The sequence below is a fragment of the Lemur catta genome, chromosome 22 (genome assembly GCF_020740605.2).
Source record: "Lemur catta isolate mLemCat1 chromosome 22, mLemCat1.pri, whole genome shotgun sequence".
Lineage (NCBI taxonomy): Eukaryota > Metazoa > Chordata > Mammalia > Primates > Lemuridae > Lemur > Lemur catta.
This window is the reverse complement of record NC_059149.1, coordinates 19018973-19037717: the sequence shown is the minus strand read 5'-3', so window position 1 is coordinate 19037717 and position 18745 is coordinate 19018973. Positions and strand designations below refer to the sequence as shown.

The window sequence follows — 18745 nt, the reverse complement described above, 5'->3', positions numbered from 1 at the left end:
ACATGATGCCTTCTCCTTACTTGAAGCAAATCATACCCTCACCCTACGCTGCATTTACCTATAGCACTACCACAATCTCTCTGACAGTAATTGCTAAAACAGTATGTATATTCAGTTGCAGAGAAAAGAAATTTGACATAATCATAATCTGGCAGCCCACATATGAAAGATTTGTACAACTACTGCTATAAGACACAGCATGTTGTAATAGTGCAATATTATACAAATACCACCTGTATATATACCAGGTGTATTCATTAATATAGTGAGAAGTTCGAAGAAATGTAAGCAATCAAAGAAGACAGTCATCAATATTTGGAATGAGTCTCTTCCTCTGCTCAGTATGTGAGCTGCATCTCGTTTCCTGTCTCCCTCTCTCTCTGCTAATTATATGTATGGATTTTTGCTTTCTGTTCCTAAAACCATTTCTTACCCTGGACCTGTAGGCAATACAGAAACCTTGCTATTCATTCATGAATGCTGCTCAGTCCCTGTGCTATGGATCACAATCTAGTTCATGATTAATACCACGGATTACGGATGCATCCAATTCCCCATCCTCTCCACTAGCTCCTGTCTACCCGGTTTGCATACCATTTTCACTTGCTAGCGTGTCATTCTTTAAAAGGATTAAATTTGTCACAGTTTGTGCTCTGAACTCTGTGGTTACTCAAAAAATTTGTTGAACTTTTGACTATGTACAGTAAGACAGCCGCTCTCAAGTTTTCTACCATGGGCAGGCCTGATGGCCAGCATTCTCAGGAGGGACACACTACCCAGTAAAGAAGGCTACCACATGGGCGAAATGGAACCACTCACAATCCCCAGCCCACCAGCTCTCCTGCTGAACCATGAAATGACACGGTATTAAAAAACTGCTGCAGCGACATCGGTGCACCCCAGGGATACCTCCAGAGACCTTCAAATTTGGACACGTTTACAAGGACACATTATAGGCTTCTCTGGAATCACACTTTCATCAGAAATCACCTGCTCCAGAAAAACAGTACGGTGGTCCTCAAAAACTTAAACACAGATTTACCATCTGATCCAGTAGCTCCACTCAAATTGAAGCAAGGACTTGAACAAGTAGTTGTATACACTGTTCTCAGCAGCATTGTTCACAACAGCCTAAAAGGTGGAAACAACTCAAATGTCTATCGATGGATGAATGGATAAACAAAATCTGGTATATCTGGTATAAAAATGAAATTCTGACATATGCTACAACATAGATGAACCTTGAAGATATTATGCTAAGTGAAATAAACCAGACACAAAAGGACAAATATTGTATGATTCCACTCATATGAAGTACCTAGAACAGTCAGCTTCATAGAGGCAGAAAGTAGGATGGTGGTTGGAGAATGGGAGTTACTGTTAATGGGTCCGGAGATTCAGTTTGGGAAGATGAAAAATTTGGATGGTGGTGATAGTTGCACAGCATTTTGAATGTACTTAATGCCATTGATCTCTACACTTTAAAATGGTTAAGATGGTACATTTTTATATTATGAATATTTTACCACAATAAAAAAAATAAATCACCTGCTCTAGAGCCTATTCTCACACCACGAATTAAGTTAAAATTCAACTTTAGCTAATGTTTTCTTACTTCTGGTCATTTACACACTGCGAAGTTTTTATTGTTCAATACTTTGAAAAAGTAACCTCAGAAGTGGTAAGTAGAGAAAAACAAAGCTCTGTTGAGATGTAGTCGTCTAGGCATTTCCACTTGCCAGGTGGCTCATTCATGAGTCTCCCCAGACTCTCAGTGTCTGAGATTCAAAAGAATGCTGAGGCGAAATGACAAATTCCACTCTTCTCTGACCTTTTTCAGTCAATAGGAAATAAATTAAACTGTGAATGCAAATCCTCCAAGAGTCTTGGATCCTAGCCTGATACATGTATCTGTCTCTGATAACCTTAACTCAGAGTTAAATTATGTTCGGCGTACTCTAAGAAGGCTGGGGCAAGGAAAGGGGGAATTGAAACATATTTTAGAAAATCACTTTTTTAAATCTAAAATGGATAGCAATTTCAGCACTTTAAGGGGAGGTGTTAGTCATCTTAAAACTACTAAAATGGACTACAGTATCTGTGGGCAATGTTGACATGCTTCCTGCAAATGCATTTCACTTATTTTTTGAAGTGATTATTTGAAACCGTAAAAATATTACAAACTTGTTTATAAAATCTGAATGATCAAATAATAAAAAGCTAAAATAGATGATCCTCGCATGAAAGATTCAATGTTCTTTGATGCTTGAAATGTCTACCCTGCTCACAAGGGTTCAAATTAAACAAACCCAGCTGACATTCATTCATTCATTCATTCATTCAAGAAACATGACGAACCTTACTAATCAGCCTCTGTGTCAGGCACCAGGCTACAGGGGTGCATAAACCTGACAGGGTTACTGCTCATGAAATTTCCTGTAGATTATTTTCAGATAATAAGAAAGCAAAGCCTTTTAATTTGAACTGAATTAATTCAGACAGCCCAGCAATTCATACGCTGGTATATTGATTCTTTTAAATTATAGTCAAGGTTGTCAGAGTAGAGTTGGTAATGAATTCAAAACAAGAGTTCAACGTCCACATTGTTAAATTCCCAGTCCTCATCTCATTTGACATCTGAGTACTTTTGTCAAAGTTGATCCCTCCCTCCTCCCCGATACCTTTTCCTCCCCAGGCTTCAGGACAACACACTCCCTTAGTTTCCCTCCACTTCACTGATCGCTCCTTCTTGGTCTTCTTTGCTGGTTCCTACTCATCCCCTGAACTCTCAGTGTTGACCATCTTTGGTCCTCTTCTCTGTTCAAATTATTAATACATTCTCACATGTGGTGGAACAGATGTATCCAGTGTCATGTCTTTAAATCAATTTATATGCTGAAAGCTCCTAAATTTATTCCTCCATTCTACACCTCTCTCCCTAACGCCAAACTCATACATGCAACTGCTTACTCAGCATCTCTGTTTCAGTGTCAACACACCCCTGACCGACCTAAGGCAATCCCCCACCCCCACCCCTACAGCCTTCCGCATCTCAAGTGGTCATCCTTCCAGTTGTTCAGGCCAAAAATATTAAAATCATTTTTGACTCTTTTCTTTCACAACTCACATCAGTCATGAAATTCTGTTGTCACTACTTCAAAAATGCACTCAGAATTGGACCACCCATTTCCAATACCTGCATCATGGTTTGACACACCATCATTGCTCACCTGGATTGGTGCAGGAGCCTAGGATACACTTCAGCCAAAATGATCTTTTTGATGCTCCTCAATATCCTGCCTCAGGGTTTTGTTTTGTTTCAGACAGGGTCTCACTATGTTGCCTGGGCTAGAGTGCAGTGGCATCATCATAGCTCACTGCAACCTCAAACTCCTGAGCTCAAGTGATCCTCCTGCCTCAGCCTCCCAAGTAGCTGGGACTATAGGCACGTGCTACCACAGCTACTTTTTGGGTTTTTTTTGAGAGACGGGGGTCTCACTATGTTGCCCAGGCTTGTCTCAAACTCCTAGCCTCAAGCAATCCTCCTACCTCTGCCTCCCCATGTGTCAGTGCTTTTAAGTGGACTATTTCCTCTGGCTGAGATGCACTTTTCTAGAACATGGCATGGTTAAATGGTTAAATGGTCAGCTCCTTCATGTCTTTGCTTATATTTCATGAGTCCCCCTCCCACTCTGGTCATTGTATTTAAAACTGAAACCTCCCTCTGGCATTCCCAGTCCTTCTTGCCCTATGTCTCGCTTTTTGTCATCAAACTGATGACCCTTTAACAAATTATATAATTTACTTACTCATGTTTCTTATTTGTTCTCCTTCCACTAACAAGAAACGGAAGCTCCAAGAGCTGTCAATAGATATTTTTTGAATGAATGAATAAATTAATAATGTCCAATAAATTATGGATAGTTAAAACGCATTTTGGATTCTGCAATTATTTGTTAAAAGCCAAGCTTACGGAAACCTATAGTGAATTGCTACCCATCTCTCACTGACCTATAACTCTCAGTTCTGCATATTTTAGTTCTCAGTATGTACTAGTCCTGGAATAAGTTGCATTTCATTAAAAACATGCTATAGTTAACACCTTGATTAAGTCAAACTGGTCTCTGCTCTCTTTTCGCATTAACTGCCCTGACTGCAGATGCCCTGGATAATCACTTCCTAGTTAAGTACATAATCCCTGACTGCCTTTCTTCCTAAAACATGTCACATGGATTTGTCCACTTAGTAGTAAACCTGATCACAAATTAAGGCCCTGCCATTTGGAGTAGGTTTATGACTTTCAGTTTGAGATTCATAATTGAAATCTTTTCCTTGGTCCGTAAATGGCATCAGGTGTCTCTCATTACGGCTCAAGCTCAGCTGTTGTGGAGCAGGGCTGCCTTTCCCACTAAAGTCTTTCTGGTGTGAATTATATGTACATTACAGAAACTATTTGAAATCACACCATCCCTCACATCCCCACAAATCTGGTGAAAAGCCACACTTCAGATTCAGCTGCTGACCTCTTTGAGATTACCCATGGGCCCCTAAAGGGACCAGGGTCACCGGTCTGGATTTTAAGTCACCCCATTCTAATATACCCTTCAAATATAATGAAAATCCTTTTACATAATGCAATAAACACAGATACCAATTTAATTTTATCTGTACACAAGAAAATAGATACTCATGGCAAGGCATTTTGGTTTTCCAAATTTCACTGAATTCTAATCAAATAAATGTAAAAAGTTCGTGGAAATACACAAACTTCTTTTTAAAAGGATGATATCTTTTCTCAGATGATCATGAGAGCCAGGCACAGTGGCTCACACCTGTAATCCCAGCTACTCAGGAGGCTGAGGCAGGAAGATTCCTTGAGCCCAGGAGTTTGAGACCAGCCTGCTGAGACCCCATCGCTATAAAAATGAAAGTTAAAAAAAAAAAAAAGATGATCATGGAGATAGACAACTACCTTGAAACTATTTTACTTTGGATATTTGGTTTTAAAAGACTTAGAGAAAAAGGTTTTTGTTTTTTTTTTTATTGTTTCATGTGTATTTTGTTTATGTATTTGTTTTGGAATGCTCCTCTGGACCATTCTACTCCTCTGGGGTGCCAATGACAGTGAATAAATCCAGAGGTCAGATTAATTTCAGTATGGCAGGAATGCTTAATGGGACACTTCACATGAGGGTAAATTGCAGGATACCATGGAGAAGCACTGGCAGAGAAATAAAAGCCAGCCACCTATAAAGCACTTCCTCATTTGCATTTTCGAAGTGTAATCAACAACATACCTAAAATGAACTACCCTCAAGTATGCATTTTAGAGTGGAGAGAAGTGCTAAGACAATAAATGCAGCATATATTTTTGCTCAAGAGTGTCTCCCAAATAAAAATGGATTTTTGTTAACACTTCGGGCACTAACATTTATCACTGAATTTAAACATCACAGTCAGATGAAAAATCAAATTAGGAAAAATGCTACATAAATGTTATAAAATGTGATATTATAATTTTGAAAGGAAAATTCCCAAGCAATCACAGCTGGTTTCTTCATGACTATCTTATGCTTCTTAAGAAATCCGGGCAGCCACCTTCTCCCCACCGTCCCCTACCCGTACCCCTATCCCCTGCCCCGGTAATTTCACTCTTTCCACTCTCAGTATTGGATTGAGGAAAAGACCAAGATATTATAATAAAATTCCCTTAAAGGAATTATAAATAAAAATTTCAACAATTGGACTATTAAAACCTTCATTCAATTATGTTATGCTTTGATTATTAATTCTCTGCGGTATTTCTGAATGGTAATATGTAATAATAGAGTTCCACATAGTATTAAAACTGTCTAATAATCTTTGGAATATTGTTTTTCCAACAGACAGCATTAAGAATCTATGCCATGTTCTAATCTGTCACTTTGCATGATAGACAAGGTAGTATTTCCACAGTCATTACAGAGTGCTGGAATCTCAGGGGACCCATGAATCCACTAATTCCTTGAGAAGAGAAGGCTGGGAGATGTGATACAACTGTCAAAATACATGAAATCAGCAGTATAAATTATGAAATATAAGTATGGTGCTATTTTTCTGAGAAGGAAAAATCACAAATTTTCCACCATGATGAAAAATAAAACCAAATGAAACAAACAAAAAAATCAACGAGGACCATTTCACTGAGAACTCCTCAGCCCCATATATATTACTCTCTGGAATATATGTTTCTTTTTTTGTTCCTTTGTTTTCCTGGCACTTCTCACCATGGAAGCCAAAAAAGATCAACTACCTGCGCTTGCTGCACCCTCCTGCCCGGGGTTTGGGTGCAACCACCTCCACTCGGACAGCCGGATGCTCTGCCCAGGCCCGTGATGCTGGACCCGCTATTACACAGGGGTGGGCAGCAGTGGTGGCCCCAGTGCTCTGTGATGACCGGCCACCAGGCCTGCAGCCCCTTCCAAAGGCCTTTCCTGGGGAGGAATGTCAGCTCTGCTTCATCCACCTTCTTTTGGCTGCTGTCCATTTTCTAAACTAGGTTCTCCAGTGGTCCCATGGATTCAATCAGTTTCCTTCATGAAGTTCCCTGCCCAGTTTCGCCCACCAGGTCACAGGCCCTGAGCTGGGAGCAGAGTCAAAGAGGCCCATGCATCTGATAAGAAGGGAGAGAGCTGAAACCACCACCCGGTACATAGTGGGGGCAAGCATTGCTGTTCATAACCCCACTCTGAGATATTTACATGTGGTAAGATTTCTAACATGATTTGAAATTCATTGCTACTTAAATGCTCCCCCGAAGCTCTCCTTTTACTGGCTTTGCTAATTATCTTTTCACATCGGTCCAGCAACCAATTCACAGGTTCCTAGGAGTGAGACGTTTTGTTTTCCATTTCTGCTTTCCTACCACTCTGCTGTGGAAGGGGCAGTCTGAAGGGTAACATGCCCTTTCGTCATGCCCAAGCTGATGAGAAGCCTTCGATCTTTGGGTTTTTTCCCCCAGAGGCAATTTTTTTTTCCTTGGCTATTAGGAGAAGATGTCTATTAAGCTATTCTCTAAATCGTTTCTGTGGGGGAAAATGCCTGGCATATAACAAGGGTTCAATAAATGCTTTTGAATGAACCCTGCTCAAACTACTAATAAGCTGACCTCTTTCTAACCTTGTGGAAACACACCTTTTCTAGAGACAATTAATCATCTTGATTTAAGAAACCATCCCTTTGGCTTCTGTTTAATTACTGGAAACATTCGTGCAAGTATTTAATGTAATGGCATAGATGACATTCTCAGTGAGCATTTGAAAGCAAAGTCTTCTACAACAAACCATAGTTTAAATTGAGCTTTGACTTCTAGATCCTATCCTCTCACTTACTGGCATTATACAACTGGATGATCTCATACCAAAAATGAGTTGAATAAGATTAAGTAAAAAACTTACACGATTAATTCATTCAACACTTACTGAGTATCTCTACATGCTGAGACTGTGCTAATTGCTTTACAAATGTTACCTCTAATAGGGTTTAATAACAAACGGTAATGCTGCACTGTATATCAAAAGAAAAGGAATTCTCTGACACACTAAATGGAACCAAGAAAGCATTAAGCAGAGTCTTCTTTTCTTCTATTCCCCCCATGACTGCCTCTCCATGTCTGGACCATTTATATTAAAGTCAAATGGCTGCAGAGATCAAGAGTTTGGGATATTTCAAATGTATTTTATACATCTGAATTTTGGATTTGAAGAAATATTGAGTTTTTACCCCTCTATGCACATAATTTGAAATCTTCAAAATATTTGATAATATCAAGAGAAGTCACAGAATATATTTTTGCATCATTATTACCAATGAGAAATAATTTCTAAAGTGATTTAAGCATTAGAAGTTTTGTATGCATCAGTTTTCTATGGATGTCCCTTATATTCCATTTTAAACTGTTTTGATACATATAGATAGCAATATCTACATTCCCAAGGATCATCTGCCCTTTTTAAAAAAATGCTTTAATGTCCTAGTTTTTAAGTGATAATTTACCAATAACAGGGATATATTTCTTTTTCTATGTAGCTCAAATTCATTTCCTCATGGAAGGCAATTTAGAGACCCACCAGTTTGTGTTCTTGAGCCTGCAGTGGCCTGGAATTAATGATAGATTATAATGTGACAAAATCCAAGTAAGAGGTTTTATGTATTTTATTCTTAAAGATGTTTGTTTGAAAGAAGGAAAACATGGCTGTGTATCTTTCAAACTGATCCCTAAATATATGGACAAATTCTTTTAATTCTTAAACATCTTCAATAATCACTGTGGAATATAAAAAGTTGCAATTATTGCTGAGGGATGATTATTAATAAAGACTGCAAAACTGTGAGTAAAACGTCAATATTCTAATGGTCTAAATTCTAAAATACGCCAAAGGTCAGCAAACTATCGCCCCAGAGCCAAGTCTGGCCTGCCAACTATTTTTGTTAAAGCTTTATTGGAACGCAGCCACACCCATTTGTGAAAGTATTGTCTATGGCTGCTCTCTACAACAGCAGATTTGAGTAGCTGGAACAGACACCACATGGCCTACAAAGCCAAAAATATTTACTATCTGGCCCAAATTATAAAACCTTCAAAAACTCTGAAATCACTGTGTAAAGACTGCTGACTTACTTTCAGAGCTCTAACTCTTATTAAACAACAACAAAGTTTAAACAACTTGCTAAAACAACTTCATTGGGCTAGGAAGATTTGGTCAAGGGTTTGGTGGGAAAGGGACACATTTCGTCATCTGCACCACAGCAGCTAAAGTCATTACTGACACCTCCACTAGGTAACTTGGAGAAAGGACAGAGGACTTGTAGCAACTCTTAAACGTTTAACTTTTTCATCTACAAATTCAAGAGGTGGTTGACCTAGATGAGCTTTTTAATCTCCATGATTATTTAAAACGACTAGAGTAAAACCCTAAGTAAACTCAGAACCATCTGAGTGCACAAGCTAAACATCTCCTAGCACCTGCCTAAGATGAGAGCAGGAAAGTGATACATCTCAGAAAAACAGAAGCCAAAATGGTTAAAACAAGGATAAGTGAAAGTTTCTTGTACTATTGTTGAAACTTTTCAGTAAATTTGAAATTATAACAAAGTAGTATAAAAATAGTTAAAACAATTTTAAATGTTAGCACTTAAAAGGGAAAACTTCAGTTACCTTCTTCCATCAAGCAAAGTTAACGTGATAATAGCCATAACAGGTCTATAAAACATACATAAGCCACTTCCGGCATGTCCATTGACTCAAACATGCCTGAGGTTGCAGACTACCCTTATTCCCTCTAATTCTGTATCCTAAAGTGCCACCTTACAAATTTCACCCTTAGAATTTATCTTATTTTACGTAAAACAAGCTCGCTAATAACGAAAGGGATCACAGACAGGTAAGATACAAAAGAAGCCAGAGGTGAAGGAGAGAAGAGAAGGAGGAAGAGGAAAGAGGAGTTATGAGGAAAAGAAAAGGATGGAGGGGGAGAAATATGAATAAAAGAGCCTAGTTAATCGACAGACTAGATAAACATGTTCCAAATGATTACAAGTGTAACAGTCCTCTGTGGTCTTGTCTTTGGGAGACTAGGAAAGCAGACTTAACTGAAACACTTGACTCTCACACGACATATGCACATCCCATATATTTTATATGTACACATACTCCAAAAAGAGATATGAGTTATTTTTATAAAATACAAACACTAGGCAAAAATTATGCTAACTGAAAAAGTGCCTAGAGAGCCACATACATCCACGTTGTTAAATATAGAAACTAACTGTAATGAGAATCATTATCTCCAGTTTCCAAGGATACCAGAATAAGCACTACTCCTAAATTGCAGTTCATTCAGCAAAGGGCAGAGAGTAATTTATATTCAGGGTCATCTCTGGCTGATAGCAGATGTGGAAGGCGGACCAGGGCCAATCATCCTGTTTGTTCTATTCTGTTTGTTACCTGCTCTAGTTCCTAGTCCCTGACCCCCACCCTCTGCTCCCAACCTTGGCCAATGTTTCATGGGAGAAATTTGGAAAATCTGCTTGTAAACAGCAACTTCCAACAGAAAAAGAATCCACCATAAAAGGCAGGGCAGTCTGAGATGTGATGAATACTGGGGGTGGGGTGGGGGGTTGGCATTTCCATTTGCTTTGTCGGTGAAAAGGAGCGGAGGCTGGTTTTGTGTGTCAGTCACTCTAGTCGCCATCTTTCCCAGTGCCTATAAAGAAACTGCACAGTTACTTTCAACTTCCCACCCAACCAAGGCCATGTGAGGCTTTTGGAGCCTACCACTCCTAAACTGCCACAGTCTCTACCACCAAATTCATCTTCCATTTGTTCTGCCTTCTAGACTTCAGGATCTAGACCTTTCATAACAATTACTTTTTGTTTCTATGACAACAAAAATATAAAAACTACTTTCTGACAACCTAGGAGATATTGCCTCTGCATCATTTATTTGTTTATTCTAGACTGTTTATAGATCGCTTTCAATGTGGCAGGCATTGTGCCAGACCAAGCAGGCAGTGACAAGAAGCGATAGGAGACCTCACTTACGATCACCAGGTAAAGTATCAATAACAGGCCACGTCACTTAGACAACTGAAGAAGAGGCATTCTCCCACTTAGTCAAATCGTCACTTAATAAAACAGTGACGTGGATTTTATGGGGACTTGAGATCTGTCTTAAACTTACAGAAAGTACATATAAAAATATGATCCAAATATAAGAGCAATTTTCCATTTAGTTCCTTCCCCATCACCTGTCTACCCAACACAAGAAGATTTCTCATGTAGCACTTCAGCTAGGTGCAGAGAGGTACTTGCAAAGGCAAGAAAAGCTCTCTCTGCCTTCAAATGTTTCCTCCTGGCAGACATGAGACACTGTAGCAGGCTAAGCTTCTCAGCTTAATGTGATAATACAGGAGAACAAGCTGCCTATTATAATAATGAAGGCCTTCTAGGACTGCCCTCCTTTGGCACCAGTTATATTAATTGATACTAGTCACTGTTTTTAAGAGAGTGAAAGAATGAAATACAACAAAGGTTCCTAACAGTTATGTAACATATACAGTATACCTCAATAAGGGAGGCTATTTTCGTATTAACACTTAATACAAAAATTACAACATGTTTCTTCCTATACATTTTAGACGACCTGAATATCACATATCTAGATGCATTGTCATGAAGATGTCAGTGCAGCCCAATCCATTTAAAAAAAAAAAAAAAAGACTTTTTTTTTTTTGGACTATAATATTGTTTCTAACTCCAGGAAAGAAAGTATTAACAGCAAATTTTAAAACTACCAAAACTATATAAAATGGGAAGTTAGTCTCAATGCTCTTAAAAGTTACGTCGGTAATTATTTTGGTGTATTATCCTGATACTATTTCTCACCAGGGGCAACATTTGGAGGTTAGATGGCTTCAGACAAGATTCTATGTCTGAATTTTGCAGCTTTGAAAATGCTTAAGATGGGAAGGTTAAAACTAAATAGGACACAATTTAATCTTTTTTCCTCATCCCACCCCAAGGCTAGTGCTTGGTAGGTGGAACACCAAACACAGAAAGCATTCACAAGTCACTGGCAGAAAGATCACCCTCTGTTTTAACATTTTTTGTGATAACCCGTTATCAGTTTTCACAGACCTTTGAAAGTAGAAGCCGGCTTACATGAAGCGACATAAGGGTACTGCCTGCTTGTGCACAGTCAACTTTTTTCCCCCTAATCTTCAGCATTGAAAGTACCCCACCCACCAGTTCAGCAGCGTAGAACTTGGACTTGAGCCACTTGGCTTTCTGGCTGTAAAATGCTCGGATATCACCTCTTTCTTTTTCTCCCTATTATTCTAACGTTTAAATTACGGTCTTGCGTGTTGCATGTGTCTTCGAAAATACTTTCTAGTAGTTCACCCCCGCTCCCCTTTTTAACTAGAAAGTGTCCAGGTGGCAATCCTCAAATCATAAAGGCAGCAAAACCATCCCCCGAGCGCTTTTTTTAAAAAAGTAGATTCATGACAACCAGAAAGGGACCGAGCTCTGGCGCCCAAGGCCCGTACCCCGGCGTGGTCTGGCGCAGCTTGCACCCCGGGCCCGGCCTGGAGCCCTCCAGCCTCCCCCGCAGCCTCCCCAGCCTCGGCTCGCCAAGGAGGCTGCGGGCAGCGGGGGACGCGGTTGTCCCGACCTAGGGGGTGTTGCCGGGGCGGCGGTGGTCAGCGGAGGGCAGGGGCAGGCTCGGCTCCGTGTGCGTGTGCGGGGGGGGTGGAGGTGGCACCGTAACCTGAGAGTTGCGAGGGGAAGGCAAGGGTGGTGCGAGTGGCAGGAGGCCGCCTGGAGGCTGTTTCCGGCCGCGGTGCCAGCGCAGACGCGGCCACTCGGCAGCGCCCGGGGCGCGGAGCAGCCTCCGGGGTGGGGACGGGGGAAGCGCGGCTGCGCGCGCCCGGCTCCCGCGTCCCGGGACCGTCCCGGGGGGCTGCCCGGGGGGCGCCGGGGAGGCGGGTGACAGGACGGGCCGGAGCGCGGGGGGCGCGGGGGGCGCGCACTCACCTATGCACAGCTGGACGGCGTAGGCGTAGTAGGACCAGCCCAGCAGGAGGCTGATGAACACCACCGGGATCCAGTACAGCGCCCGCCGGCACCGCCGCCTCACGCTGCCCGGGCCCGAGGGCGCCATCTTCCAGCCGCCCGCACCTGCCCCGCTCCGCCGCCGGCTCCGGGGCGGGCTGGCCGCGCCCGGCGCCCCAGGCGGGACGGGCCCGGGGGCGGCGGCCGGTCGCGCCGCGGCCACTGCCGCCGCCGTGGCGCTAGGTCCCCATCCCGCAGCCCCGAGCCGGCGCCGCGGACTCCCCGCTCCTCAGCCCGGCGGAGGCGGTGGCTGCGAGAGGAGGACGACGACGACGAGGAGGAGGAGGAGGAGGCGACGGTGAGGAGGCGGCGGGAGGCTCCGCTCCGCCCCCGGCCCGTCCCGCGGCGTGGCCGGCTGCGCCCTCGGGCGGGCGCTCTGGGGACTCGGGCGGCCCCGGCCCGCGCGCCCCTCGCCGCGGGCCCCTCGGGAGGGCGCCCACCTCGGCCCGGCCGCCCGCGGCTTTGAGCCCGGATTCCGGGCGACCCGGAGGAGGCGGGGGGCTGGGGGCGACGGCGGCCCCTCCTCAGGCGCCCGCAACTCGGGACGGTCGGGTGGCGGGAGCCGCCGCGCTCGGCGCGGAGACGCACGCGGGGGCGGGAAGGGAGGCGAGGGTGACCGAGCGGTCGCGGCGGGACCCCTCGCCTTCCCGGGCCAGCAGGGCGCGGGCCGCGCACCCCGGCAGCCGCGCCGCTAGAAAGTCTCCGGGCGCCGAGGCCAGTGGCCCCGCATCCCGCTTGGGGAATTGTCGCCTCAACTTGTGGGTCCCGGGGAACTGGCGGCGGGCGGGGCCCCGGCTCTAGTACGCGGATTTGGGGGGGGACCGACGCGCGCCACTGAGGGGGGTGGCAGCCGCGTCCTGGCCCGGGAGGGGCCGGGGCGGGAGGGAGAAGGATTTGCGGTTGCGAATCCCGAAATCACTGGAATTAGAAACAGCGGTCATTTGCTGCGAGAGTTTGAATTTTCTAGTCAAAGTATCTCCTGATGGTCACAGTGACCATTCCCGCCACCCCTCCCCGGAGGCCGGTGGCTCCTTCCAAGTCCTCTTTTTCGCAACCCCTGGGTCACTACGATGTTTTCTTTTGCGATGGCAATTCCGAACTTAGCTTCTAGCTGCTGCTAAAGTGGTTGCTGAAGACACGGGAAGGGATCCTGAAGGTAGTCAGACCAAACCTCTCATTATGGGTTTGATGAGAAAAGGAAAAAATAGTCGCATGCTTCTGAGATTGTCTCCGTTTTTCCCTTCCTCTGATTATGAACGCACCTAATTCCGCAGGGACACACTGTAATCAGTGAGTGTATCTAAATTATATACATAATTGCTATATAAATGGGCACCATTTTACTTAACATTAGTGAATATGTATATTTACACCACACAGCAACCGCATTCAATGAAATTACTTCATATTCATGTGTAGAAGTAAAAAAAAAATGATTTAATGAATTCAAAGAAATTTAGCTCTTACGGCCTTGAGATTATCTTCCTGTGACTGGATTAAACAGCATGCTAATCTCTCCTGAAATAGCTACTACGTTACACGTGCACACGCCAAATCTCTTTGACTTCTCTTCAAAAAATGCATAGAAACTGCCAGTCTTTCTACAGGACTTTAAGTAAGTAGATGAGAGAATGAGTCTTTCTGTCCCAGTGAGTCACTTTGCTATGGTGTGGTACTTTATATTGTATTTGGATATTCTGTAGGGTAGATTAGTGACTTCCCTGGAATCCTCAACTTTTCCCCTGGATAGTGACCTTATGCTCCCAATCAGAAGCGACGAAAAGCAAAATTAAAAGTCCCTTTCAGGACTGAAGTACTGTGACAAAGATGAGCAAAACAGTGATTGAGAGACTATCAAAGAATGAAAAGGCAGGGGTCAGATTTCCCACACTAGAAACACTGGAGAAAGTGCACATTGTGCCTTTGTAAATAGCAGCTGCTGCAATGCGCTGGGCTGCTCCTCTTCTAACCGTCTTAGGGTCCTGAGGTCAGAAATGGAATCGCATTCTGCACAGTTTTCACCTCTTTTATCCTTCTGGAAGAATATGCAGGTGTAATATCTTTGAAGGAGGTTAGATTTGTATTCATCCTAAAATGTTATTTATTTGTTCATATTTATCATAAATACTTGTGGAACATTTTCAATTTATTTTTCTATTTTAAGGGTACTACTATTATTGAGTTCTCCAAGGGTATGGCTTTTATCTCAAAAAAAAAAAAAAAAAAAAGTCTAGTGTAGAAAGAATTGTCTTGAAAGCCACAAGATAACATGATTGATCTTCGCATAGTCTCTAATTAGACAGGCATAAGCATGCACACACAAGTATAAGCTCTTTCGTGAGTAGCCAATCTCTAGACACCAGGCTTTGATGAAAGTGGAAGGATAACTTTTATTTTTAGGAATAGAGAGTTTTCTGATTTTTCCCCTTTAGGACTGTACATTAACAGGAAAATAATTTGGAGGTTATAGACAATTAAGAAGAAATTTCACTAGGGAATTAACTCTTTAGAGAGAAATACAGAAGGTTCAACTCATGAATTTTAATTTAGATGTTCAATAAGTATAAGACATTGTGGGTTTCATGTATAACTATGATAGAACTGATATGGCCATTTATGAAAAAGACAGCCACAGCAAAGGAGAGAGAGAGCAAAACTAAGAGAAAGAGGAGGGGTGGGAACAGCTAGGCAAGAAAAAAGTGTGGGGAACACAGAAAAGGGAACTTGCCTAGCCTTCCCTACTGGGTCCACCCAGTCCCTAATGACCATAACTCCATCCTCACCAGGCCTCTGCCTGGTTGCTCCACCCACTCAGCAGTTTAGCAAACTCATTCAGCTCTCAGATTTTCAAAATCCCTATTATCAGACCCTGCTCCCATGAAGGGAACTTAATCATCCCCCTTTCCCTTCAGCCCAGTGCCCCAGATTCTTCAGTTCCCAAACCTCAAATCTATCTTGCCTTCATGTTTAATGCTCCAAATCTTCCTCCTACTTCCGGATTCAGATTAAAATGTTCACTTACTCCCATGCATAGCATGAATCAAGAACAGCATGACAATCAAGCCCAGGGAGCCACATGTCTCTAGGAATGGACCCCCACTAAGCCACCTATGCCAACCTCATCTCACCTTTTCACCCAAATCCCCTACCATAAACTTTATTAGGGCACTGGCTTGGTATTTACTCCTTTTTGGAAGTGTTCTTAGAGGAAAATGTTGCAGTAAGAATATATCGTTGAAGTGTAAGGTCAATTTTATTACTCTGAGATATATGATAAATGGATTGTGTTGATTTTGCTAATAGTATATGGTACTTGACAACTAATACATTTTATATCTCACACGAATTAGAAGGAATGAAGCTGAAGTCTGGATTTACTCATTTATTTGTTCTTATTTACTTACTCATGACTCCCTCATTCTTACTACAGTGGTCTGCAAAAATATTGATAGTCTTTTATTATTTTCTTAAAATAAGTATATCATTCTTTTGGGGGAAAAATCCATTTAAAAGCCTGAAATCCAGGACATCAGTGACTCTAGTGTTAACTTCCATGTTTATAATAGTGATCAAGATGTTCTTTGTGGGAGAATAATAGTATGCCCTAAAGTATATGTTTCTAGAGATGTGTAAAATACAATAAAAAGGAATGTGTTTTAGGGAATGTGGGAATGAAGTAATGCTTAGATATGTTTTGGCTCTCAGAGATTTATGTTTGCAATTAAGTTGTAATGGAATTGAATAGAATGGAAGATAATCTCAAATGCCTACGGATATTTCAATGTACAGTTGATTGGGTCAAAACATTGGGAAAACTGTAAAGTGGGGCACACTGTCCCTGGCAAATCTTGCCCTTCAAGCATGCTAGGTTTTCTATGATAGTATTAACGCCTACTGCCACTAGATGGCAGGGACACACCAAGCAGTGCCGTTCTGACTTTTTCATACATTTCAATTGTATCACTGTTGGCGTAGCCAAGGCAATTATAAATTATGAATTATAGCTTCATCGCAATTATATTATAATTATCCTCATACAGTTTAGTATTATTTAGTAGTGAATGATTAATTAATAAAATATCAACCGTATTCAGGAAATTTAGAAGACTTTAAAAGAACAATTTTCTATATAGCAGATCAGTCTGATTTTGCTTCCATTTCTTTACGGTTTGCACGAAGGTTAATCTCTTTGGAAATAAAATCGGAATTTTCCATTTAAATAAATGCTTTTGCCCACAATGACCCCGTTCCTTGCCCCTAAATGAGTAAGGGCAGTGTCTATGAACCCAAGAGGTGGGCAGATATTTCCTTCCTATGACTGGCAGCTGTAGCATGGATCTCTAATGGGTGATACAATGGCACAAGTTCAGTCGGAGATTATTAGAAGTGGCCATTATGGAGTTGAGAGTTCAACAGCCAAGCAGGGAGTGACCAAGAGCATTAGAGCCCTGCAGTGTGGTGGCAAGACGAGTGTCCAGTGATGCCAAGGCCAGTAATGCCATCCTAGGCATACTGTTCTTGGTGGCAGGATCTTGGCCTTGCATCAGCTTCCTTTGTTCCAGCTCCATTCTACAGGCTTCCTTTTAATTCTGTGGGGTGCTTATATACTCACAAAAACATTTTTTGTGTGTAAGTCAACTAGAGTTGACTGGTGTTTACAACCAAGAACTGTGACTGTTATATAGCTTTAATTTCATTCTGCATCCATTTCTTAAAGGGTCAGTGTCAGCGCATGGAGACTGAGGCTCCGTGAGAAATAGGGGTACAGGAATTTGGAGATGGAGGAGCCTACTTGGTGTCCTTCAAGTCATACTCTCTAGAGCTGCATTGTCCAATAAGTACCCACTAGTGACATATGGCTGTTCAAATTGAGGTTGAAATTTATTAACATTAAGTAAAATAAAAAGTTCAGGTCCTGGCCGGGCGCGGTGGCTCACGCCTGTAATCCTAGCACTCTGGGAGGCCGAGGTGGGTGGATCGCTCGGGGTCAGGAGTTCGAGACTAGCCTGAGCAAGAGCGAGATCCCGTCTCTACTAAAAATAGAAAGAAATTATCTGGCCAACTAAGAATATATATAGAAAAAATTAGCCGGGCATGGTGGCTCATGCCTGTAGTCCCAGCTACTGGGGAGGCTGAGGCAGGAGGATCGCTTGAGCCCAGGAGTTTGAGGTTGCTGTGAGCTAGGCTGACACCATGGTACTCACTCTAGCCTGGGCAACACAGCAAGACTCTGTCTCAAAAAAAAAAAGTTCAGGTCCTTAGCTGAAATAGCCACATTTCAGATGCTTGCTAGCCAGCCACATGTGGCTAGTGGCTGCCATATTGGACAGTGTAAATCTAGAACATTTCTATCATGGCAGGAAGTTCCACTGGACAGAACTGACTAGACATTTTGTTTGGTCTGAATATTCATTAGCCTGGCTTTATATTGGTAAATGTAAGAAACAAAATGTTCCCTATGTAATCCTACCTCTACTATTTTATAGAAACAAGAATGAAAGGTAATAGGAAGAGGAAGACAATTTTAGGTTTATGGTATTAGGAGCTTTCTTCCTTTGAAGATAAGTCTAAAGTGTAAGGAGCCAGTTGGATAACAGAAACACTATACATAGATTCTTCAACCCAAGGCTTGTGTACAAATGATTACTTTCGAAGTATATGCAGGGAGAAACTTAGAATACTATATCCAAGCTCCTGCATGTAAAGCTAAATATTGGATTTAGATTTTAAATGAAGTGCTTGAAGCTATAGTCTTATTCCTCGATAACTCCAGCCTTGAAACACAGAATGGTCTATGTTTATCCAGTGGCCACCAGGACTCTTTCCATTGTGTTGTTTGAGCAGATAATCACTGGAAAGCTGTGAAGAATAACTGGTTATATTCAGCTCTGTCTCTGTCAAACTGTAGGCTAGATTAGTCATGCCAGGTTTTCTGGATGGCAGATGTGAGAGGAGGTGGAATTAATGTGTCTTGCCCAGTGGTCTGTGCAAACCCACATTGGCTCTGGTTCAAGACACACTCTCCTGAAAAAGAAAAAAAAAAAAAAAAGAAAGAAAGAAAGAAAAGAAAAAGAAAAAATCAAATGATTTTTT

General features: G+C 42.3%; 1 protein-coding gene across 1 annotated transcript in view; it reads right to left on the bottom strand.

The window, feature by feature from the left end:
- ZDHHC2 (zinc finger DHHC-type palmitoyltransferase 2) overlaps positions 1-13035 on the bottom strand; it is a 55664-nt gene extending 42629 nt beyond the window's left edge. Inside the window, exon 1 of the mRNA XM_045535479.1 lies at positions 12575-13035. Coding sequence (XP_045391435.1) covers positions 12575-12701 — 127 coding nt within the window. The 5' untranslated portion in view covers positions 12702-13035. The remainder of the gene's footprint in view (positions 1-12574) is intronic.
- Positions 13036-18745: the final 5710 nt, after the last annotated feature.